General features: G+C 40.1%; 1 protein-coding gene and 1 pseudogene across 2 annotated transcripts; one reads left to right on the top strand and one right to left on the bottom strand.

The window, feature by feature from the left end:
- Positions 1-2227: 2227 nt before the first annotated feature.
- On the top strand, positions 2228-2873 carry LOC101341217 (thioredoxin-like protein 4A pseudogene; annotated as a pseudogene).
- Positions 2874-3656: 783 nt separating this feature from the next.
- MPV17L (MPV17 mitochondrial inner membrane protein like) lies at positions 3657-18660 on the bottom strand. Of its 2 annotated transcripts, XM_004373276.2 has the most exons (4): positions 18351-18660; positions 14995-15065; positions 4159-4188; positions 3657-4077 (listed from the first exon to the last, which is right to left on the bottom strand). In XM_004373276.2, the coding sequence occupies exons 1-4, from the start codon at positions 18658-18660 to the stop codon at positions 3898-3900; spliced, it is 591 nt and encodes a 196-aa protein (XP_004373333.1). In that variant the 3' UTR covers positions 3657-3897. The 2 variants fall into 2 exon arrangements, with proteins under 2 accessions (XP_004373333.1, XP_023584256.1); XM_023728488.1 differs by lacking the exon at positions 14995-15065.
- Between the last annotated feature and the right edge of the window lie 671 nt (positions 18661-19331).

The raw sequence follows: 19331 nt of genomic DNA, 5'->3' as shown, positions 1-19331 counted from the left end.
GCAGAAAACTTCCCTGATATCATGAAAGATGAGAAGATATCTATACAAGATGCTCATTGAACCTCACAAGAGGTAGATCCCAAAAGAAAGTCACCAAGATATATTATAATCAAACTTGCCAAAACCAAAGATAAAGAGAGAATTTTAAGAGTGACTAGGGAGAAACAAAAAGTCATCTACAAAGGAGAGTCAATAAGAATAAGCTCAGACTACTGAGCAGAAACCACGCAGGCAAGAAGGCAATGGGGTGACATATATAAAGCCTTGAGGGAAAAAAATTGCCAGTAAGAATTATATATCCAGCAAAACTGTCTCTAAAATATGATGGTGAAATTAGGGCATTTCCAGATAAACAGAAGTTTAGGGAATTTGCAAAAACCAAACCAAAATTACAAGAAATAGTAAAGGGAGCCCTCTGGTTAGAAAATCAATACCATCAGCTAATAACCCAAGACTAGAACACAGGACAGAGCAACCAGATATCAACCCAGATAGGGAAGTCACAAAAATAAATCAAAGCTAAAACTCTGTAAATAGAGAAACAGAGGCGTCAATACGTAAAAGATGACAACATTAAAACAAAAAAGAGGGACTAAAAAAATGTAGTCACAGATCTTTCATATGGCAAGGAAGTCAAGGCACTATAAAGAAATAAAAGATTGGTTTAAACTTAGAAAAATAGGGGTAAATATTAAGGTAACCACAAAGGAAACTAACAATCCTACACATCAAAATAAAAAACAAGAAAAACATAAAGACTCAGCAAATACAAAATCAACAACAATGAAAAAGATGAGAAGAAAATACATAAAAAGAAAAACGACTTAGCACAGAAAATTAGGTGGAACAAAGAAACTGTGAACAGCACACACAAAAAAGACATCAAAATGACAGCACTAAACTCATACCTGTCAATAATTATACTGAATGTAAATGGACTAAATGCACCAATAAAGAGACAGAGAGTGGCAGACTGGATAAAAAAACATCATCCGTCTATATGCTGCCTACAAGAAACACATATTAGACTTAAAGACACCAACTAAAACTCAAAGGATGGAAAAAATATATCAAGCAAACAACACTCAAAAAAGAGGAGAAGTGGCAATATTAATCTCTGACAAAATAGACTTTAAAGTAAAATCCACCACAAAGGATAAGAAGGACACTATATAATGATTAAAGGGTCAATACACCAGGAGGGCATAACTATAATAAATATTTACATACCCAATGACAGCGTTCCAAAACAAACTCTAACAGCATTGAAAAGAGAGACAGACAGCTCCAAGATAATAGTAGGAGACTTCAACATACCACTTTCGATGAAGGAGAGAACATCCAGAAAGCAGCTCAATAAAGACACGGAAGATCTAAATCCCACAATCAACCAACTTGATCTCAGCAGCCAAGTATACTTTCTTTTCCAACACACATGGAACATTCTCCAGAATAGACCACATATTAGGCCATACAGCAAGCCTTAACAAAATCCAAAGCACTGAAATATTACAAAGCATCTTTCCTGACCATAAAGCCATAAAAGTAGAAATCATTAACAGAAAAAACATGGAAAAAAAATCAAACACATGGAAACTGAACACCTTGCTCAAAAACTACTAGGTTATAGAAGAAATTAAGGACGGAATAAAGAAATTCACAGAATCAAATGAGAATGAAAACATATCCCACCAGAACCTTTGGGACAAAGCAAAAGCAGTGCTCAGAGGTCAATTTATGGCAATAAATGCACACATCCAAAAAGAAGAAAGGGCCAAAATCAAATTAATCTTAAATATAAATTCTTAAGATGAAGTAATTAACAGTTCAGTGCTTCATATCTTGAAATTCATGAAATATTCCATTGAAGGCAATAGAATTGTGGTTTAATTCTGAGGTTAAATTTGCTGAAACTTCATGAGTTCTTTCCACAACTTTAAAACCCACTGGTTTTGAGGTTATACAATCTGAAAGACTGAATCAGGTTTCTCATGTCCACCTTAAAGTATAAAGATTTAAAGCACTGATTTTAAAAAACATAACATTAACATGAAATTTGGGGTAACCATTTTCTCTGGAACCTGTGCATTACAATTCTTCCTTCCAGAGGAAAAAAATGTTAGATTTTTAAAAAACTTAATTCACTCTATCTCATTCAGCAGCCAAATGTACAGCAGCTTTGGCTCTGGAAGATCTACAGGTCAGTTTTGTTTCTTCTTATTTGGAGATGTCGTACACACTTCCACATCTACACAATGGTTGGCAGGTGGACCAGGCCATGCTTTCCGAGAAGGACCATGTTGCTGTCACTCAGTTTGGACAGGACTGGGATCCTACTTATATGAAAATAGATAAAGTTCTATAGAGCACACCTGAAAAGGTGGCGACATAAACATCGAGTGATGCCCAGACCCCTGCCATCAGCGCGAGGCTAGGATGGCTAGACACGAAAGTTGTGGCTCTCCCGATCTAAGCAATATTCAGCAGGATGCTGTTAGCTAGGAAACAGACTTCGTGTGTATTAATAAATGGCAGATAGTGGAGGATCATTCTCCTCATGTAATGAGCCCCGTTTGGATATCACAGCTGTTTTAAAGTTAAAAATTTTGCAGTTATTTTATTTACCTTGTGGGTACTGAAGAAGCACCTGGCTTCAACGAAACGTATGAGTTATACAGTCCTTGCACTGTCTTGCTTTTCTTCAGGAACAAGCACATAATGACTGATTTGGGGACTGGTAACAACAAGATTAACTGGGCCACGGAGGATGAACAGAAGATGATCGACATCATAGAGACGGTCTACAAGGGGCACGCAAGACCTGAGGGCTGGTCGTGTCTCCAAAGGACTACTTCACCAAGTACAGATACTGAGTTCTCCTGGTCACCTTGTGTCCAGAGCTGTCACTGTTGTCTGTGTACGTGAGTGTTGTGGAATCACTTCCATGTGGAACATCTTGGACTATTTAAAGCCTTTGGGAAATTGTTGGAAAAGTACACGCAGCTCAAGGAGCCGGACTGTCTTTTTGAAGTAAGAATTGTATAGCCTTAAATTTCCAGTCTGCCTACCCATTGTATTTTTATAATGGCAAATAACTGTAAATACTTAACTGAAATAAATAAAATACGAGGTTATGAACAGTTAAGGAAAAAAAAAAAGATGCCAAATGTTTTGCTTATTTTGTATGTCTAGGAAATGGGGTGCTTTAGGCAATTAAATATACTTAAAACTAAAAAGCATTAACTAAACATTATTTAACTTAGAAATTATAAAAGTACAAGAAAGCAATAAAATATATTTGATACACACTGCAGTGATCATGTGCTATTCTTTTTTCTTTTTTGGATGATACAAAATGTATTTACAGAACTTCAGTATCATCGTAACAATAAATTATTATACAGTATTTTTGGGGAAAAAATCTGGCTATTCTATATTCTCCTTGATTGAATTCCATGTAAATAAAAATTTACTATAAGGACTATTTTTGGTACAAAAGGTAATCTGACTCAAAAGTGTTTAGAAGGCAACCTGAGACTTTAGAATAGAGATGTAAACAATCAAAACTAGGTTTCTTACATCAACTGGCATTAAAATATTAGACGAGAAGTATTAATAATTACGAAGTGCCATATTGTCCCTGTCATTGATAATAACAATATTAGAAAGTGAAAATAGGAGAAGTCCTATACTTTCTACAATTTCAGACTAGAATGGAAGAAAGAGGCGGTTTAAATCAAATTTTAAATTATCATTGATAATTAATAAAGAAATAGGTCTATGGGATAGTAATTCCTCAAAATGAAGCACGTAACTAGTAAAGGAAGTATTTTATCTGCACGTGATCCACTGAATTTTAGGAAAAAATGTAGTCACTCTAAGGGAGTCCTTGGCTTCTCATTTCTCTTGGGGCCTTTTAACTGCATTGGCCTCCTTTATACGAAGGAAGCTGAAAGCTGACTTCAATGTGCCATCACCACTTTGTTGTGAAAAGCAAATGAAGGTGGCCCAGAGAAAGCCACAGAGTCCAATGTAGGCTGTTCTCCAGTGAATGGGAACAAGGCTGAAGTTGGTCAGCTGGAACAGAAGAAAGAATCTGTTAGGGCCCCATATAAGTGGAAGTCGTGAGTTAGCATTCTAGGTAGGTTTGAAACTCACCTGTACGAACGGCCAGTACAGCAGACCACTCTGGAATAAAGAAAAACTGTATTAGAATGCCTTTCTAAATTAAAAAAAAAAAAACTTTTTCATTGTTGTAGAAACATAGATAACACATTTGCCAGTTCTTTCACGTGTACAATTCAGTGAGACCAATGATATCAATCACGTTGTACAACCATCACCAATATCTGCTGCTAAATTTTCTATCATCATAAACAGACACTCAAGGCTTCCTAAACAATCATTCCCTCTTTCCCCCTCCCTCCCACCCCTGGTAACCACTATTAAACTCTGATCTCTGTACATTTGCTTATTCTAGGTATTACACATTAGTGAGATCATATAATATTTGTCCTCTTGTGATTGACTTATTTCACTCAGCATAACACTGACACTGAAAATACAAGCAACAAAACACAAAACAGATAAATGGGATCTCATCAGAATTAAAACCTTCTGTACACCAGAGGGCTTTATCAACAAAGCAAAGAGACAACCTACAGACTGGGAGAAAATTTTTGGGAACGTATGTCGGATAAGGGTTTAATATTCAGAATATATAAAGAACTCCTACAACTTAACAAAAAGACAACCAATCCAATCGAAAAATGGGCAAAGGACCTGAATGGACATTTCACCAAAGAAGATATACAAACAGCCAACAAGCACGTGAAAATATGCTCAACGTCATTAGCCATTAAACAAACAAACAAAAAAAACAAACAAACTCATTGCCATCAAGTACATTCCAACTCATAGCAACCCTACAGGACAGAGTAGAACTGACCCGTAGGGTTTCCAAGGTTGTTAATCATCACAGAAGCAGACTGTCACATCTTTCTCCTGTGGCGCGGCTGGTGGGTTTGAACTGCCAACCTTTTGGTTAGCAGCCACGTGCTTAACCACTGTGCCACTAAGGCTCCTTCATTAGCCATTAGGGAGATGCAAATTAAAACTACAGTGAGATGCCACTTCACTCCCACTAGCATGGCTAAGAACAAAAAAAAAAATTAAAAACAAAAAAAAAGGAAAATTTCAAATGTTGGTAAGGATGTGAAGAAATCAGAATCCTCATCCACTGCTGTTGGGAAAGCAAATGGCACAGCTGCTGTGGAAAAGTTCAGCAGTTCCACAAAAAGTTAAACAAAGAGTTACCATCCGATCCAGCAACTCCACTCTTAAGTATATACCCAAGAGAACTGGAAGCAGTGACACAAACAGACACATGTACACCAATGTTCACTGCAGCACTATCCCCAATGGCCAGAAGGTGAGAAAAACCCAGATGTCCATCAACAGATGAATGGATAAACAAAACGTGGTATATACATGCAACAGAGAGTACCCTGCCATAGAGAGAAATGAAGCCCGGGTACATACTACAACATGGATGAAATCTGAAAACACTATGCTGAGTAGAATGCCTTTTAATCACACAAAATAATCCCATAGTTCACTGTATAAAAGATTAGGAAATACCAGGCAGATAGAATACCAAGGTGATATTATATTTCAGACTAAGCCAATTAAACTATTTTACTACCCTAAGACCTCCACAATAGAGAGGGCATAGAAAGTACAGAACAAGTTGGGTACAAGACATTTTTATCAGTTATATTCGTAGGTCCGGAAGGAGACGTCTACCAGAATCAGTACTAATTTTGGAAGACAACTGCTTTTGAAATAACAACATATACTTATGTATTGCAATTTTCCTGCTAGCACAAGCAAATGATGCAGGAATATATTTATAAAATACGGGATCAATCAATAAATTTCTGAAAACTGTATACCAAACCATTCTGTATGGAATGATTTGCTGACATTTTTGTGTACTGCAAAATATTTTAAATACACATGTTTTAACAGGCTTTATCCTGTACATTCCAATAAAAATTCATCACCATGGAACTTTTTTAAAATAGAAGTCTTACAAAGATTAGACTGGACTATGGGACATAAAATGATACTCGTGAAGAATGTGCTTCTTAGCTCAAGCAGATACATGAGACTAAATGGGCAGCTCCTGTCCAGAGGCGAGATGAGAAGGCAGAGAGGGTCAGGAGCTGGTTGAATGGACACGGGAAATCCGGGATGGAAAGGAGGAGTGTGCTGTCACAGTATAGGGAGAGCAACTAGGGTCACATAACAACGTATGTATAAATTTTTGTATGTGAGACTAACTTGAATTGTAAACTTTCACTTAAAGCATAGCAATAAAAAAAGACAAAAATAAACAGAAGTCTTGATACACACATTATAGCTTCAAAAAAAAAGGAAAAGCTAGAAGTCTTCAAAATAATCCTTAAAAGTGGTATTAAAGACTTATTTTCTTCTTTTTACTAAACTATGTTTTCTGAAGTTTCTACAATAAACAGTTGCAAAAATAGCTATTTTAAGTATATATTCACTTAAAAATTTACTGCTGTTGTTAGTTGCATCTAGTCAATTTCAATTATTACCTTAGCAAAAATAATCTGAAGAGTAAACCCAACCATGTATTTACTTCTCACTGCAATTTTTTCTTGTCAGAAGATAGGATAATCTAGTGCCCAAATCCCCAATATCATTCCCAATTGAAAGGAATTGGGTCTCCTCAGAGAAACGACTGATTTCATGGCTGGGGCAGGGCAGGTATAAGATAAGCCTGGAATATGATATTATGCCAGAAAGTAAGAAAGTGTTTTAAAAAAGAATTAAAAAAAAAAAAAGATGGGGATGTCACAAGGACATGGGAACTGGCCTGAAGGGGCTTCCACTGGCCAAATCTGAGACAACTGAACACCAAAATTAAACACAGAATGAATTACAAACCATGGGGGAAAACAGGGCTCCCTGAGTCCACACTGATAATAAATGGAGAAATAACTAAATAGGAGAGAAGAGCGGGCTCTTGCTTACAGTAGAATGCTGAGCACCACCTGGTAAATGTGGCACGAGAGCCGGACCTAGAAAAAACACTGCTTTGCAACCATCAGAGTAAAGACTAGTTCAGGCAGAATCATCAATGAGTGCTAAATCTAGGGGTGGGGATGGATATTCTGATGAGGAGCAAGGCATTTATTTGCATGGCCTTAAAGTGCCTCCCTGCAGACTGCTTATTAGTTTCAAGGGAAAAAATAGTAACACTACAGTGGAAAATCGGATACCTTGACCAAGTGATCAAAATTAACATCTCCAATCCTGGGAGGTGGACATCGTTGACCTCCAGACATGATCCTTTGAGGACACAACATCACCTATGCAGTGTTCCAGCCAGGAATGTATAACCTAAATCTAATAATATATAACCTGGATCTAATCATGAGGAAACATCATACAAACACAAAAAGAGGAACACGTCATTTTTTAAAAATGGGGCAGAACCTCAAAAATATCAGTGTCGTAAACGACAACAACAAAAAGAGCAGCTGCTGAGGCTGTTTATGTGCAACCAAACACCTCATGGGATTTGGTTTTTTGGTTTGGAGGTTTGTCGTTGTTATGCTGTTAGGTGCCATTGAGTCAGTTCCGACTCATAGAGACCCTATGTACAACAGAACGAAACACTGCCTGGTCCTGAGCCATCCTTACAATTATTGTGATGTTTGAGCCCATTGTTGTAGCCACTGTGTCAATCCTTTAGAGGTTTAGGGTCATGGTTTTATGGGACATCCCAGTTAACTGGCCTAATACCATGTTTAGTACTTCAGCTCTATCTCCTAGTTTGTTGCATAGTGCCTGGGGTCTTAAAAGCTTGCAAATGGTACAACAATTGATCTCTATTCTCCTGGACCAACAGAGGAAGGAGAGTCAGGAATAGGAGGAAGAAACGGAATGTGTGGCTAATTGCCTCCAAGAACAAATGCCTCCTCTCCTATGAGACCAGAAGAACTGGATGGTGCCCAGCTACCATTACTAAACATTTTGATCAAAGATTTTATAGAAGAATCCTGATCAAAAGGGAGAAAATATAGAACAAAATTTCAAATTCACATTGAATCCAGACTTTGTGAAGCCATGGAGGCTGGATGAACCCTTGAAACTACTGCCCTGAGATAACCTTTAAACCTTAAATGAAAAATATCCTTTGAAGTCTTCTTAAAACCAAACAATAGTTTAGTTTAACTAGTAAAGAATGTCTGCCTTCAGCATTATGCTTTTTAAAAATCTATCTATATATGATCAAACTGGCAACAGCGACTCGAAAGATGAGACAGGAATCTTAGGGGGCAGTGAGTTTAGGTTAATGGGGGAGGAATAACTGGGAAAAGGAGGGTGAGAATGGTTGCGTAACTTGAGGAATGTAATCAATGACACTGAATTGTGCATGTTGAAATTGTTGAATTGGTGCATGTTTTGCTGTGTATATTCTCAACAACAACAAATAAAATAAAATATAAAAATATATACATCAGTGTCATAAAATATAAAAACGGTCTGAGAAAATGTTCCAGACTAATGGGGACTAAAGAGATATGGTGGCCCAATGGTTAAGCATTGGGCTGTTAACCGAAAGGTTGGCAGTTCAAACCCATACAGCAGTTCCATAGGAGAAAGTCCTGGCAATCTGCTCCTGTAAAGATTACAGTCTAGAAAACCCTATGGAGCAGTTCTACTCTGTCACATGGGGTTACTATTAGTTGACATTGACTCAACAGCACCTAACAACAAGAAGAACAAAGAGATATGACAACTAAATGCAAAACTTGATCCTAGACTAGATCCTGTATTAGAGGGACAAGAAATGTTATAAAGGCCATTATATGGTCAATTGACAAAAATGGAAACAGGGTTGGTAGATTAGATAAAAGTATTGTACCATTGTTAAATTTATGGAAGCTGATGACTGTACTGCGGTTATGTAAGAGAACATCCTTACTCTTAGGAAATAGATACTTAAGTGTCTAGGGGTACACGGTAATTCTGTGTGCAACTTATTCTCAAATGATTCAGAAAAACGTATTAGATGGATGGATGGATGAATGGAAGGAAGGATGGATGGATGGATCAAGTAAGTGATAAAACAAAGGGGGCAAAATGTTAACAATAGGTAAATCTGGGTAAAGGGTATATGGGTGTTCTTTGAACTAGTCTTGTAACTTTTCTGTACATCTGAAATGATTTCTCAACAAAAAGTTTTTTTTAAACTGTAAAATCTGTAATGTCAGCTATACTTCTAAGAGATAATGCATTTGAGCCCCCATATTACAAATAGTGAAAGGAGAAAGAAATTACAAGTCATCTGTGCTAAAAACAAAACAAAACAAAAAACCTCAAGTACTACTTACATGTAAAAAAACGAACCAGACACTTCCTTCTCTCCCCTCTATTTATCAAAGGAACTTGGACTGGGCAGGGGACTAGTTTAGCAACAAACCACCAATATTCTCACATACTCTTTGGATTACAAGATAGCCTTTTGTGACAGATTCTTTTTAGATATTTCTTTTCTTCTGACTCCTAATATTTGGGCTCTTAGTTTCATTAATCAAGTTTGAATCGAGAGCCTCATTTTAACCCAACTTCTCCCATATATAGTATCCCTAGCTCTGAACTCTCCCCTGTGCATCTGACATCTTCACTTGAATATCCTAATCCACTGCTGTCTAATCAACTCCGACTCATAGCGACCTGTAGGACACAGTAGAACTGCCCCATAGGGTTTCCACAGCTGTAATCTTTACAGAAGCAGAGTGCCAGATCTTTCTCCTGTGAAGTGACTAATGGGTTCAAACCCCCAACATTTCGGTTAGCAGCCGAGCACTTAACCACTGTGCCACCAGGGCTCCTCGAACTTGGTTACAGTAACCCCTTAATTGCCACTAACACCTAAGTCTGAAGTTCAAGATCCTTGGTATGGCATTCAACACCCTGCAAGATCCATACTCATTTCCAGTTGCTTGCCAACTCATATCTTACACGCTAGGAAAACATCAACTCATATTTTCCACTCTAGGAATACTAAACTGCTTGTGGTTTCTCCCCTACAGACATATTCCTAGTGTTTTATGCATTCTTCGTTATGCTCCTTCTGCTCCTGGAAAGCCCTTCCTCCAAGTATTTGCCTAACTCGGACATGTTCTTTAAGATTCAGCTCAGACATCATCTGCCCTAGGAAGCCTTCCTTGATCCCCACCCCACACTTCCAGCAGTGCTACGTGCTCCTGTGCTATAGGACCCAGTGCATGCTGACTGCATTGCTCAAAGCATTCTAGCTAACCTGCGTCTATTTATTTGTCCATCTATCCCACTAGACTGTACATCCCGTCAGGACAGTATCTGTGCTTTAGGTTTTTTTGTATCCTCCACTAATGCCTAGCACAATGCCTGGCAGACAATTTCTTATTATGGGAGATCTTCAGGAAAATCCCAAAACAGGGCTAGTCTTCAGACTGCTGGTACCCCATTTCTTCTCATGGGCATACCAAACAAACCCACTGCCATTGAGTCCATTTTGACTCATAGCAACCCTACAAGAGAGAGTAGAACTGCCCCATAGGGTTTCCAAGGCTGTAAATCTTTACGGGAACAGACTGCCACATCTTTCTCCCACACAGCAGCTGGTGGGTTTGAACTGCCAACCTTTTGGTTAGCAGCCAAGTGCTTTAACCACTGCACCACCACCTTTTTCATGGGTATAAATGAGACTAACTCATTAGAGACTAACTATCATCTACCACCACTCTTTAAAAAGGTATGCAAAGGTCCCTGTGTTTCTGCCAGAAAAGGCAGCCTGCATGTTTGCACTAAGAGAATCAGAAATATCTACAAATTCCTGCTTAGAGCCTCTCTTTCACAATTCTGCTTGCTTGCTCTTTTTTCAAAGGTTAGATTTAAATATCTTCATAGGATCTATGATATAATGGAAAAACTTGTGCTCTTTTCCAAAATAAGGCAGAAGAAGATCACATTTGGATGCTACCATGGGCCCACAATTTCTGCCCCAAGGGAAGTAACAACAGTTTTGAACAGGAACTGTCCCTGAGTACACAGGATCGGGGAAGGCAGTGACTTCAAACTCCCTGTCCTCTATCTCCAACCGGTAGGTGGGTGATGCCAGTTCTGGGGCTTGGTACCATTCGCCATAAGATGCTAGGGGCAGTGTGGTTAATAGCTGGATATTGTATGGCACTGCTTGTGATAAGAAATTAAGTACATGTGAAACGCATGGTCAGTCTGTATATATTCTGGAATCCTAAAAATTTACCTGGCTGTGATTAAAAGAATCAAACATGTTCTAGGCCCAAGATGGCAGGCATCCCTGATTTTGCTAGGCCTTAAGGACATTGTTATATAAATTTTCATTGAATAAATAGATGTTTATTGGACAGGACTGTATATATTTGTATTGAGCAAAGAGTACAACAGGTGACTTGCTTAAAAGCCTAGGAATAACCCTGGGAAACATTATACTTCTCTGTAAATATGTTTGTGATGTTAAGAAGGTTGCTTTCATAAGGACTTAGCAGAATCCACACCTGGAAATACCAGCTCTGAACGTGGGAACAAATCCATTAAACCACTTACATCCTATTATTACCATTTTGCAATAACCCCTTTGGGCTCCAAAGTTCACTAAATAAAATTCACTGGTAAAATAAAATTCCCTTAACTATAAGAAAGTCAGAAATCATTGTAAACATTGACTAAAATTCTGAGATATTATTCCTTTCCTATCCAGCAGAAATACAGACGCTCTTAAAGCTGCTTCTCATTCATTTACCAAAACAAATTTAAGATTACACTGCCAAAATATTTGACCCTTGTTGTCAATACACCAGGAGGACATAACCATAATAAGTACTTATGCACCCAATGACAGGGCTCCAAAATACATAAAACATCATCCTAAATGGAGAGAGTCTGAAAGCATTCCCCTTGAGAACAGAAACCAGACAAGGATGCCCTTTATCACCCCTCTTATCCAACATTGCGCTGGAGGTCCTAGCCAGAGCAATAAGGCAAGAAAGAAAGAAAGAGCGTCCAATTGGTAAGGAAGAAGTAACAGTATCCCTATTTGCAGATGATATGATCTTATACACAGAAAACCCCAAAGAATCCACAAGAAAACTACTGGAACTAACAGAAGATTTCAGCAAAGTATCAGGATACAAGATAAACATACAAAAATCGGTTGGATTCCTCTACACCTACAAAGAGAACTTCTAAGAGGAAATCACCAAGTCAATACCATTTACAAAAGCCCCCAAGAAGATAAAATACTTAGTAATAAATCTAACCAGAGACGTAAAACACTTATACAAAGAAAACTACAAAACACTACTGCAAAAAAAAACCAAAAGAGACCTACATAAGTGGAAAAACATACCATGCTGATGGATAAGAAGACTCAACATTATGAAAATGTCAATTCTACCCAAAGCGATCTACAGATACAATGCAATCTCAGCTCAAATTCCAACATCATTTTTTAACGAGATGGAAGAAAAAATCACCAACTTCATATGGAAAGAAAAGAGGCCCCGGATAAGTAAAGCATTCCTGAAGAAGAACAAAGTGGGAGGCCTCATCCTATCTGATTTGAGAACTTATTATACCACCACTGTAGTCACAACAGCCTGGCACTGGTACAACAACAAAGACCAATGGAACTGAATTGAGAGTCCAGATGTAAATACAGCAACCTATGAGCAGCTTATATTTGACAAAGGCCCAAAGTCTGTTAAATGGGGAAAAGATAGTCTCTTTTAACAAACAAGACTGGCATAACTGGATATCCATCTGTAAAAAAATGAAACAAGACCCATATCTCACACCATGTACAAAAACTAACTCAAAATGGATCAAAGACCTAAATATAAAATAAAAAATGATAAAAATCATAGAACAAAAAATAGGGACAATGCTAGGAGCCCTAATACACGGCATAAACAGAATACAAACCATAACTAACAATGCGCAAAAAACACCACAAGAGAAAATAGATAACTGCGGGCTCCTAAAAATCAAACACTTACGCTCATCAAAAGACTTCTTCAAAAGAGTAAAAAGAAAACCTACAGACTGGGAAAAAATTTTTGGCTACAACATAACCGGTAAGGGTCTAATCTCTAAAATCTATAAGATACTTCAACACCTCAACAACAACAAAGACAAATAACCCAATTAAAAAATGGGCAAAGGATATGAACAGACACTTCACCAAAGAAGACATTCAGGTGGCTAACAGATATATGAGGAAATGCTCACGATCATTAGCCATTAGAGAAATGCAAATCCAAACTGCAATGAGATACCATCTCACTCCAGCAAGGCTGGCACTAATCCAAAAAACACAAAATAATAAATGCTGGAGAGGTTGTGGAGAGATTGGAACAATAATGCACTGCTGGTGGGAATGTAAAATGGTACAACCACTTTGGAAATCGATTTGGTGCTTCCTTAAAAAGCTAGAAATAGAAGTACCATACAATCCAGCAATCCAACTCCTTGGAATATATCCTAGAGAAATAAGAGCTGTCACATGAATAGATATATGCACACCCATGTTCATTGCAGCACTATTCACAATAGTAAAAAGATGGAAACAATCTAGATGCCCATCAATAGACAAATGGATAAACAAAACATGGTACATACACACAATGGAATACTACGCAATAATAAAGAACAATGATGAATCCAGGAAGCATGTGACAACGTGGATGAATCTGGAGGGCATTATACTGAATGAAATTAGGCAGTCGCAAAAGGACAAATATTGTACAAGACCACTATTATAAAAACTCAAGAAAAGGTTTAAACACAGACAAAAACATTCTTTGATGGTTACGAGGGTGGGGAGGGAGGGAGACGGGAATTCACCAGATAGTAGACAAGAATCATCTTAGGTGAAGGGAAGGACAACACACAATACAGGGGAAGTCAGCACAACTGGACTAAACCAAAAGCTTAGAACTTTCCTGAACACAAGCAAACACTTCGAGGGACAGAGTAGCAGGGGCTGGGGTCTGGGGACCATGCTTTCAGGGGACATCTAGGTCATTTGGCATAACAATGTTTATTAAGAAAATGTTCTGCATCCCACTTTGGTGAGTGGCGTCTGGGGTCTTAAAAGCTTGCGAGCGGCCACCTAAGATGCATCAATTGGTCCCAACCCACTTGGAGCAAAGGAGAATGAAGAACACCAAAGACACAAGGAAAATACCAGCTCAAGAGACAAAAGGGGCACATAAACCAGAGACTCCATCAGCCTGAGACCAAAAGAACTAGATGGTGCCCGGCTACCACCAATGATCGCTCTGACAGGGAACACAACAGAGAGTCCCTGACGGAGCTGGGGAAAAGTGTTAAGTAGAACTCAAATTCATGTAAGAAGACCAGACTTAATGGTCTGAGACTGGAGGAAACCCCAGAGCCATGGCTCCCAGGAGCTCTGTTAACCCAAAACTAAAACCATTCCCAAAGCCCACTCTGCAGACAAAGATTAGACTGGACTATAAAACATAAAATAATACTCATGAAGAATGTGCTTCTTAGTTCAAGTGGATACATGAGACTAAATGGGCAGCTTCTGTCCAGAGGCAGGATGAGAAGGCAGGAAGGGACAGGAGCTGGTTGGATGGACACAGGGAACCCGGGATGCAAAGGGGGAGCATGCTGTCACATTATATGGATTGCAACTAGTGTCACGTAACAATATGTGCATAAATTTTTGTATGAGAAATTAACTTGAGCTGTAAACTTTCACCTAAAGCACAATAAATATATGTATTTGACTCTTGTGCCCACCAAACTGGAGCCCTAATTTAAGACTATTTTTATTAAAATGTATTTAATGTTAAAATTATACAAAAAGATCTTGATTACATTTTCAAAAGCCCGTCTTACCTTATATGTATTCCAGAATTTCTCTTTCAGGTCCAAAAATATATCATCCTTTCCTTGGAGAATACTCATGCCTATTTAGGGAAACATAAGAGCAAAAGAGTATTAAGAGGTTCAGTAGGAAGATTCCTGTCTAACAGTTCAAGTTTCCTATTTCAATGTGTAAAGTTACCACCACTAACACTCACTATCTCCCTTCTGACTCAACAGTGAAAAGAGAAAATAATCTACATTCTAAAACTACCTAAAGTTTAAAGGAATGATAAATAGGAAGTTAGAATAGTAGAGTATAAAAATGATAGTAGAATGATTATTTTTTAAAAACGATGAGAGACTCTATGAGACTATCACCTTAAGATACTCTTTAAACTCTGAACCAAAACTATCACGAGGTCACCTTTTAGTGAAATCAAACTGGCATACAAAATAAAGGATAGTACCCATGAGTATGCTGCTTCTCTTAGTCATCTAGCGCTACTCTAACAGGAACACCACAAGTGGATGGCTTTACAAAGAGAAGTTTATTCTCTCACAGTCAAGTAGGCTACAAGTCCAAATTCAGGGCGCAGCTCCAGGGGAATGCCTTCTCCGTCAGCTCTGGAGGAAAGTCCACGTCATCCATCTTCCCTTGTTCTGGGAGCTTCTCTGCGCAGGAACGTCAGGTCCAAAGGACACGCTCTGCTCCCGGCACTGTTCTCTTGGTGGTATGAGGTTCCCAATTCTCTGTTTGCTTCCCTTTCCTTTTACCTCTTGTAAGGTAAAAGGTGGTGCAGGCACACTCTAGGGAAACTCCCTTTACATTGGATGAGGGATGTTACCTGGGTAAGGGTGGTGTTACAATCCCACCCTAATTCTCTTTAACATAAAATTACAATCACAAAATGGAGGCCTACCACACAATTCTGGGAATCATGGCCCAGCCAAATTGATACACACATTTTTTGGGGGACATAATTCAAACCATGACAATGCTCCATTGAAAAACCATCTATAATGAAACCAAAAGGCCAACAATTACTCTAAAGCAGAGATGAGAAGATAAGGAGGCAGAGAAACTAGAGCACTGGAAACGGAACACCCAGGACACATGTTGACACACTGTGAAAAACTTAACTAATGTCACTGAACAATCTGTACAGAAATTGTCAAATGGCAACCTAATTTGCTGTGTAAACTGTCACTGAAAACACAATATTATTTAAAAAAAAACTATAAGAGAATTCGCAAAACAACAGTGTTAGGATAGTGTGACTGTTGGCAATTTTTCTCTTCTCTATATTCTAAATTCTGCAAATCTGTTAAAATAAAAAATGTTAATTTCATTCTTTTTAGAAAAGGTTGATGGACCCTGGGTATTTCTGGCAACTACAAATTTTCCATCAGTACTATTCTAGTTGGAAGAACCCTGGTGGTGCAATGAAGTATTTGGCTGCTAACCAAAAGGTTAGCAGTTCCAATCCACCAGCCACGCTGCTTGAGAAAGATGTGGCAGTCTGCTTCCATAAGAATACAGCCTTGGAAATCCTATAAGGCAGTTCTACTCTGTCCTGTAGGGTCACTATGAGTTGGAATTGACTCGATGGCAACAGGTAACTACTCTAGTCAGAGTCTGAAAGTAGAACACCAATTCAGCCCTTCTAAGAACACTCTGAAAACTCTGGTTTTCAGCCTCTCTGAAAAGAAATTCAGGGAGCAAGAACAAAACCATCCTATTTTAGGAAGGGTGTAAAAATGGGTGCGCTTTACAAATTCTTCCCTAACCCCATTAGGTTGTTGTTGTGAGGTGCTGTCAAACTCCTAGCAACCCTGTGTACAACAGAACGAAACTCTGTCCAGTCCTGTGCCATCCTCACAATCATTGCTATGTCTGAGCCTAATGTTGTAGCCACTGTGTCAATCCATCTTGTTGAGGGTCTTCCTCTTTTTTGCTGACCCTCTACTTTACCAAAGCACAATGTCCTTCTCCAGGGACTGGTCCCTCCTGATAACATGTCCAAAGTGAGACAAAGTCTTGCCATCCTTGCTTCTAAGGAGTATTCCAGCTGTACATCCTCCAAGACAGATTTGTTCATTCTTCTGGCAGTCCACGATATATTCTTCGCCAACACCATAACTTAAAGGCATCAATTCTTCTTCGGTCTTCCTTATTCATTGTCCAGCTTTCGCATGCATATGAGGCAATTAAAAATACCATAGTGTGAGTCAGGTGCACCTTAGTCCTCAAAGTGACATCCCCCGTTAGGAGGAAGGAGAAATAACAGCTTTTTTAGTCAATTTCAGGGGATTCATAGGACCAGACTCATAAGAAAAATCCAGTCAAATAATGATAGTGCTGTATTATGTTCCACTTTCCCAGCGTTCATTAAGTGCTAAGCACTTTATATGACTTACTTCATTTGACTCTTCTAATCCTCTGTGGTAGGTAGAGTCACAGAGGAGGAAAAGAGCTTTAGGAGGTTAATAGCAGACAGAGTCCAACCCAGGTGTCTGATTCCCAAGCCAGACCTCTTAATCACAATCACTTCATTGGCTGCCAAGGTGGCCTGGCACAAAGGATCATCTGATTCATGTAATTTCTAAGTAGGCAGTGCCTTGAAGAAGCAGCCCTGGTGGCACAGTAGTTAAGCACTCACCTGATAACCAAAAGGTCAGCAGTTCGAACTCACCAGCCGCTCTAAGGAAGAAAGATGCGGCAGTCTGCTTCTGTAAAGATTACAGCCTTGGAAACCCTATGGGGCAATTCTACTTTACCCTATAGGGTTGCTATGAATCCTAATTGACTCCAGGCACAGGCTCTGGGTTTTAGTGCCTTGACAAGGAGTTCCTGGGTTGTACAAACAGTTAAGCATTCAGCTGCTAACCAAAAAATTGGAGGTTTAAATCCACCCAGTGGCACCTCAGAAGACAGGTCTGAAAATCTACTTCCAAAAAATCAGCCACTGAAAACCCCGTGGAGCACGGGTCCGAGGTCCCCTCACACTTTTTGTGGGCTTTAACATGGGGAAGATTTGGTTACCAAAGCAAGCCTATGGCCCCCTTCCCCTTACCACCAGTCCCAGGCCTCTAGAACCCATCCCTGGCGCACTCGCCTGATCCAGCCCTGGCCCTGTCCTCCCAGTCCCTGTATTGCCAACCCCTCCGGAACCCCGATAGCAGGTCCTTCAGCACCGTGTCCTGTCCCCAGCACCCCTGTCCCCGCCTTCAGTGCCGGCCTGCGCCCAACTCTGGCTCCCCAACGCCGGCCCTCTAACCCGAACCCTCAGTCCCCTGCACACAGTCTCCTGTCCCCGGTTCCCCAGTCCCGGGCTTCCAGCTCCCTCACCTGACCCCACCCGGTCCAGGCCCCCTACGTCGCTCACCTGCGTAGAAGGCGGAGATGGCAACTGGAGCGCCGAGCACCTGGTCGTACAGCACCTTGGCCAGGATGGCGCGCGGCGCGCGGCCCGGCAGCGCTCGCTCCAGCAGGCCTAGCCACACGTAATTGAAGTTGGCGTGAAAGGCCACGGCCACGGTGGCCACGCGCTGCGTCTGGCGCCAGTCGGCCGGGCCGCCTCTTAGCCGCTGCTGCAGCGCGTCGCCGGCAGAGTAAAGTGCAGCGTAGAGCAGCACGTTTGTGGGCCACGGGTAGCGCCGGGCCGCCCGAGACAGCACCTGCCACCAGCCCGCCATGCCCGCTCGCCGTGGGCGCGGGCGAGCCAGGCAGCAAGCGCCGCGGAGCCCGGCCTGCCGGACCACGCCCACCGGCCGCCCCTTGCCCTCCGCAGCTCCTCCTCCACGGCCGCCGGGCCCAATTCCACCTGCCTTCTCCCTAAGACCGAGAGCGATTGGGCTCCCAGGCCACACAGTCCAATCCGGTGGCACATGGTCATCATGGCGGTTGAGCTCTTGAAATGTGGCTAGGCCATCTAATGCATGACTCCATTTATAAGAAATGTCCAGAATAAGCAAATCCACACGGACAAAGAGTAGATTAGGGGTTGCCAGGAGTTGGAGGGGAGGGTAGAATGGGGAGTGACTGCTAATGGGTGCAGGTTCCTTTTTGGGGTGAGGAAAATGTTCTGCAATTAGGTAGTGATGATGGTTGCACAACCTTGTGAATATACTAAAAGCCACTGAATTGTACAATTTAAAATGGTGAATTTTATGAAATGTGATTTTTTTTTAAAGGGGGGAAGAAAAGGATACCAAAACTAATTTACCGAAATGGTAGTGTATTTTAAACGTTTACATGGAAGAAATTCACACTTTCAATGCACACACAGTACAATGAAGTGTGTAACTTCGTTTGAAGACAACGTCAAAAGTTAAAGTTTGAGATCTTTCATGAATGTGAGGGGGGC

This window comes from Trichechus manatus, unplaced genomic scaffold (genome assembly GCF_000243295.1).
Source record: "Trichechus manatus latirostris isolate Lorelei unplaced genomic scaffold, TriManLat1.0 scaffold00024, whole genome shotgun sequence".
Lineage (NCBI taxonomy): Eukaryota > Metazoa > Chordata > Mammalia > Sirenia > Trichechidae > Trichechus > Trichechus manatus.
The sequence above is the reverse complement of the archived record's forward strand: the minus strand, read 5'-3'. Positions and strand labels throughout refer to the sequence as shown.

Coding starts and splice junctions, on each gene's coding strand:
- MPV17L (XM_004373276.2), bottom strand. CDS start 18,660: ATGGCGGGCTGGTGGCAGGTGCTGTCTCGGGCGGCCCGGCGCTACCCG. Junction 15,066..18,350: donor CATCTCCGCCTTCTACGCAG/GTGAGCGACGTA, acceptor TTCCCTAAATAG/GCATGAGTATTCTCCAAGGA. Junction 4,078..4,158: donor TGTACTGGCCGTTCGTACAG/GTGAGTTTCAAA, acceptor CTTCTGTTCCAG/CTGACCAACTTCAGCCTTGT.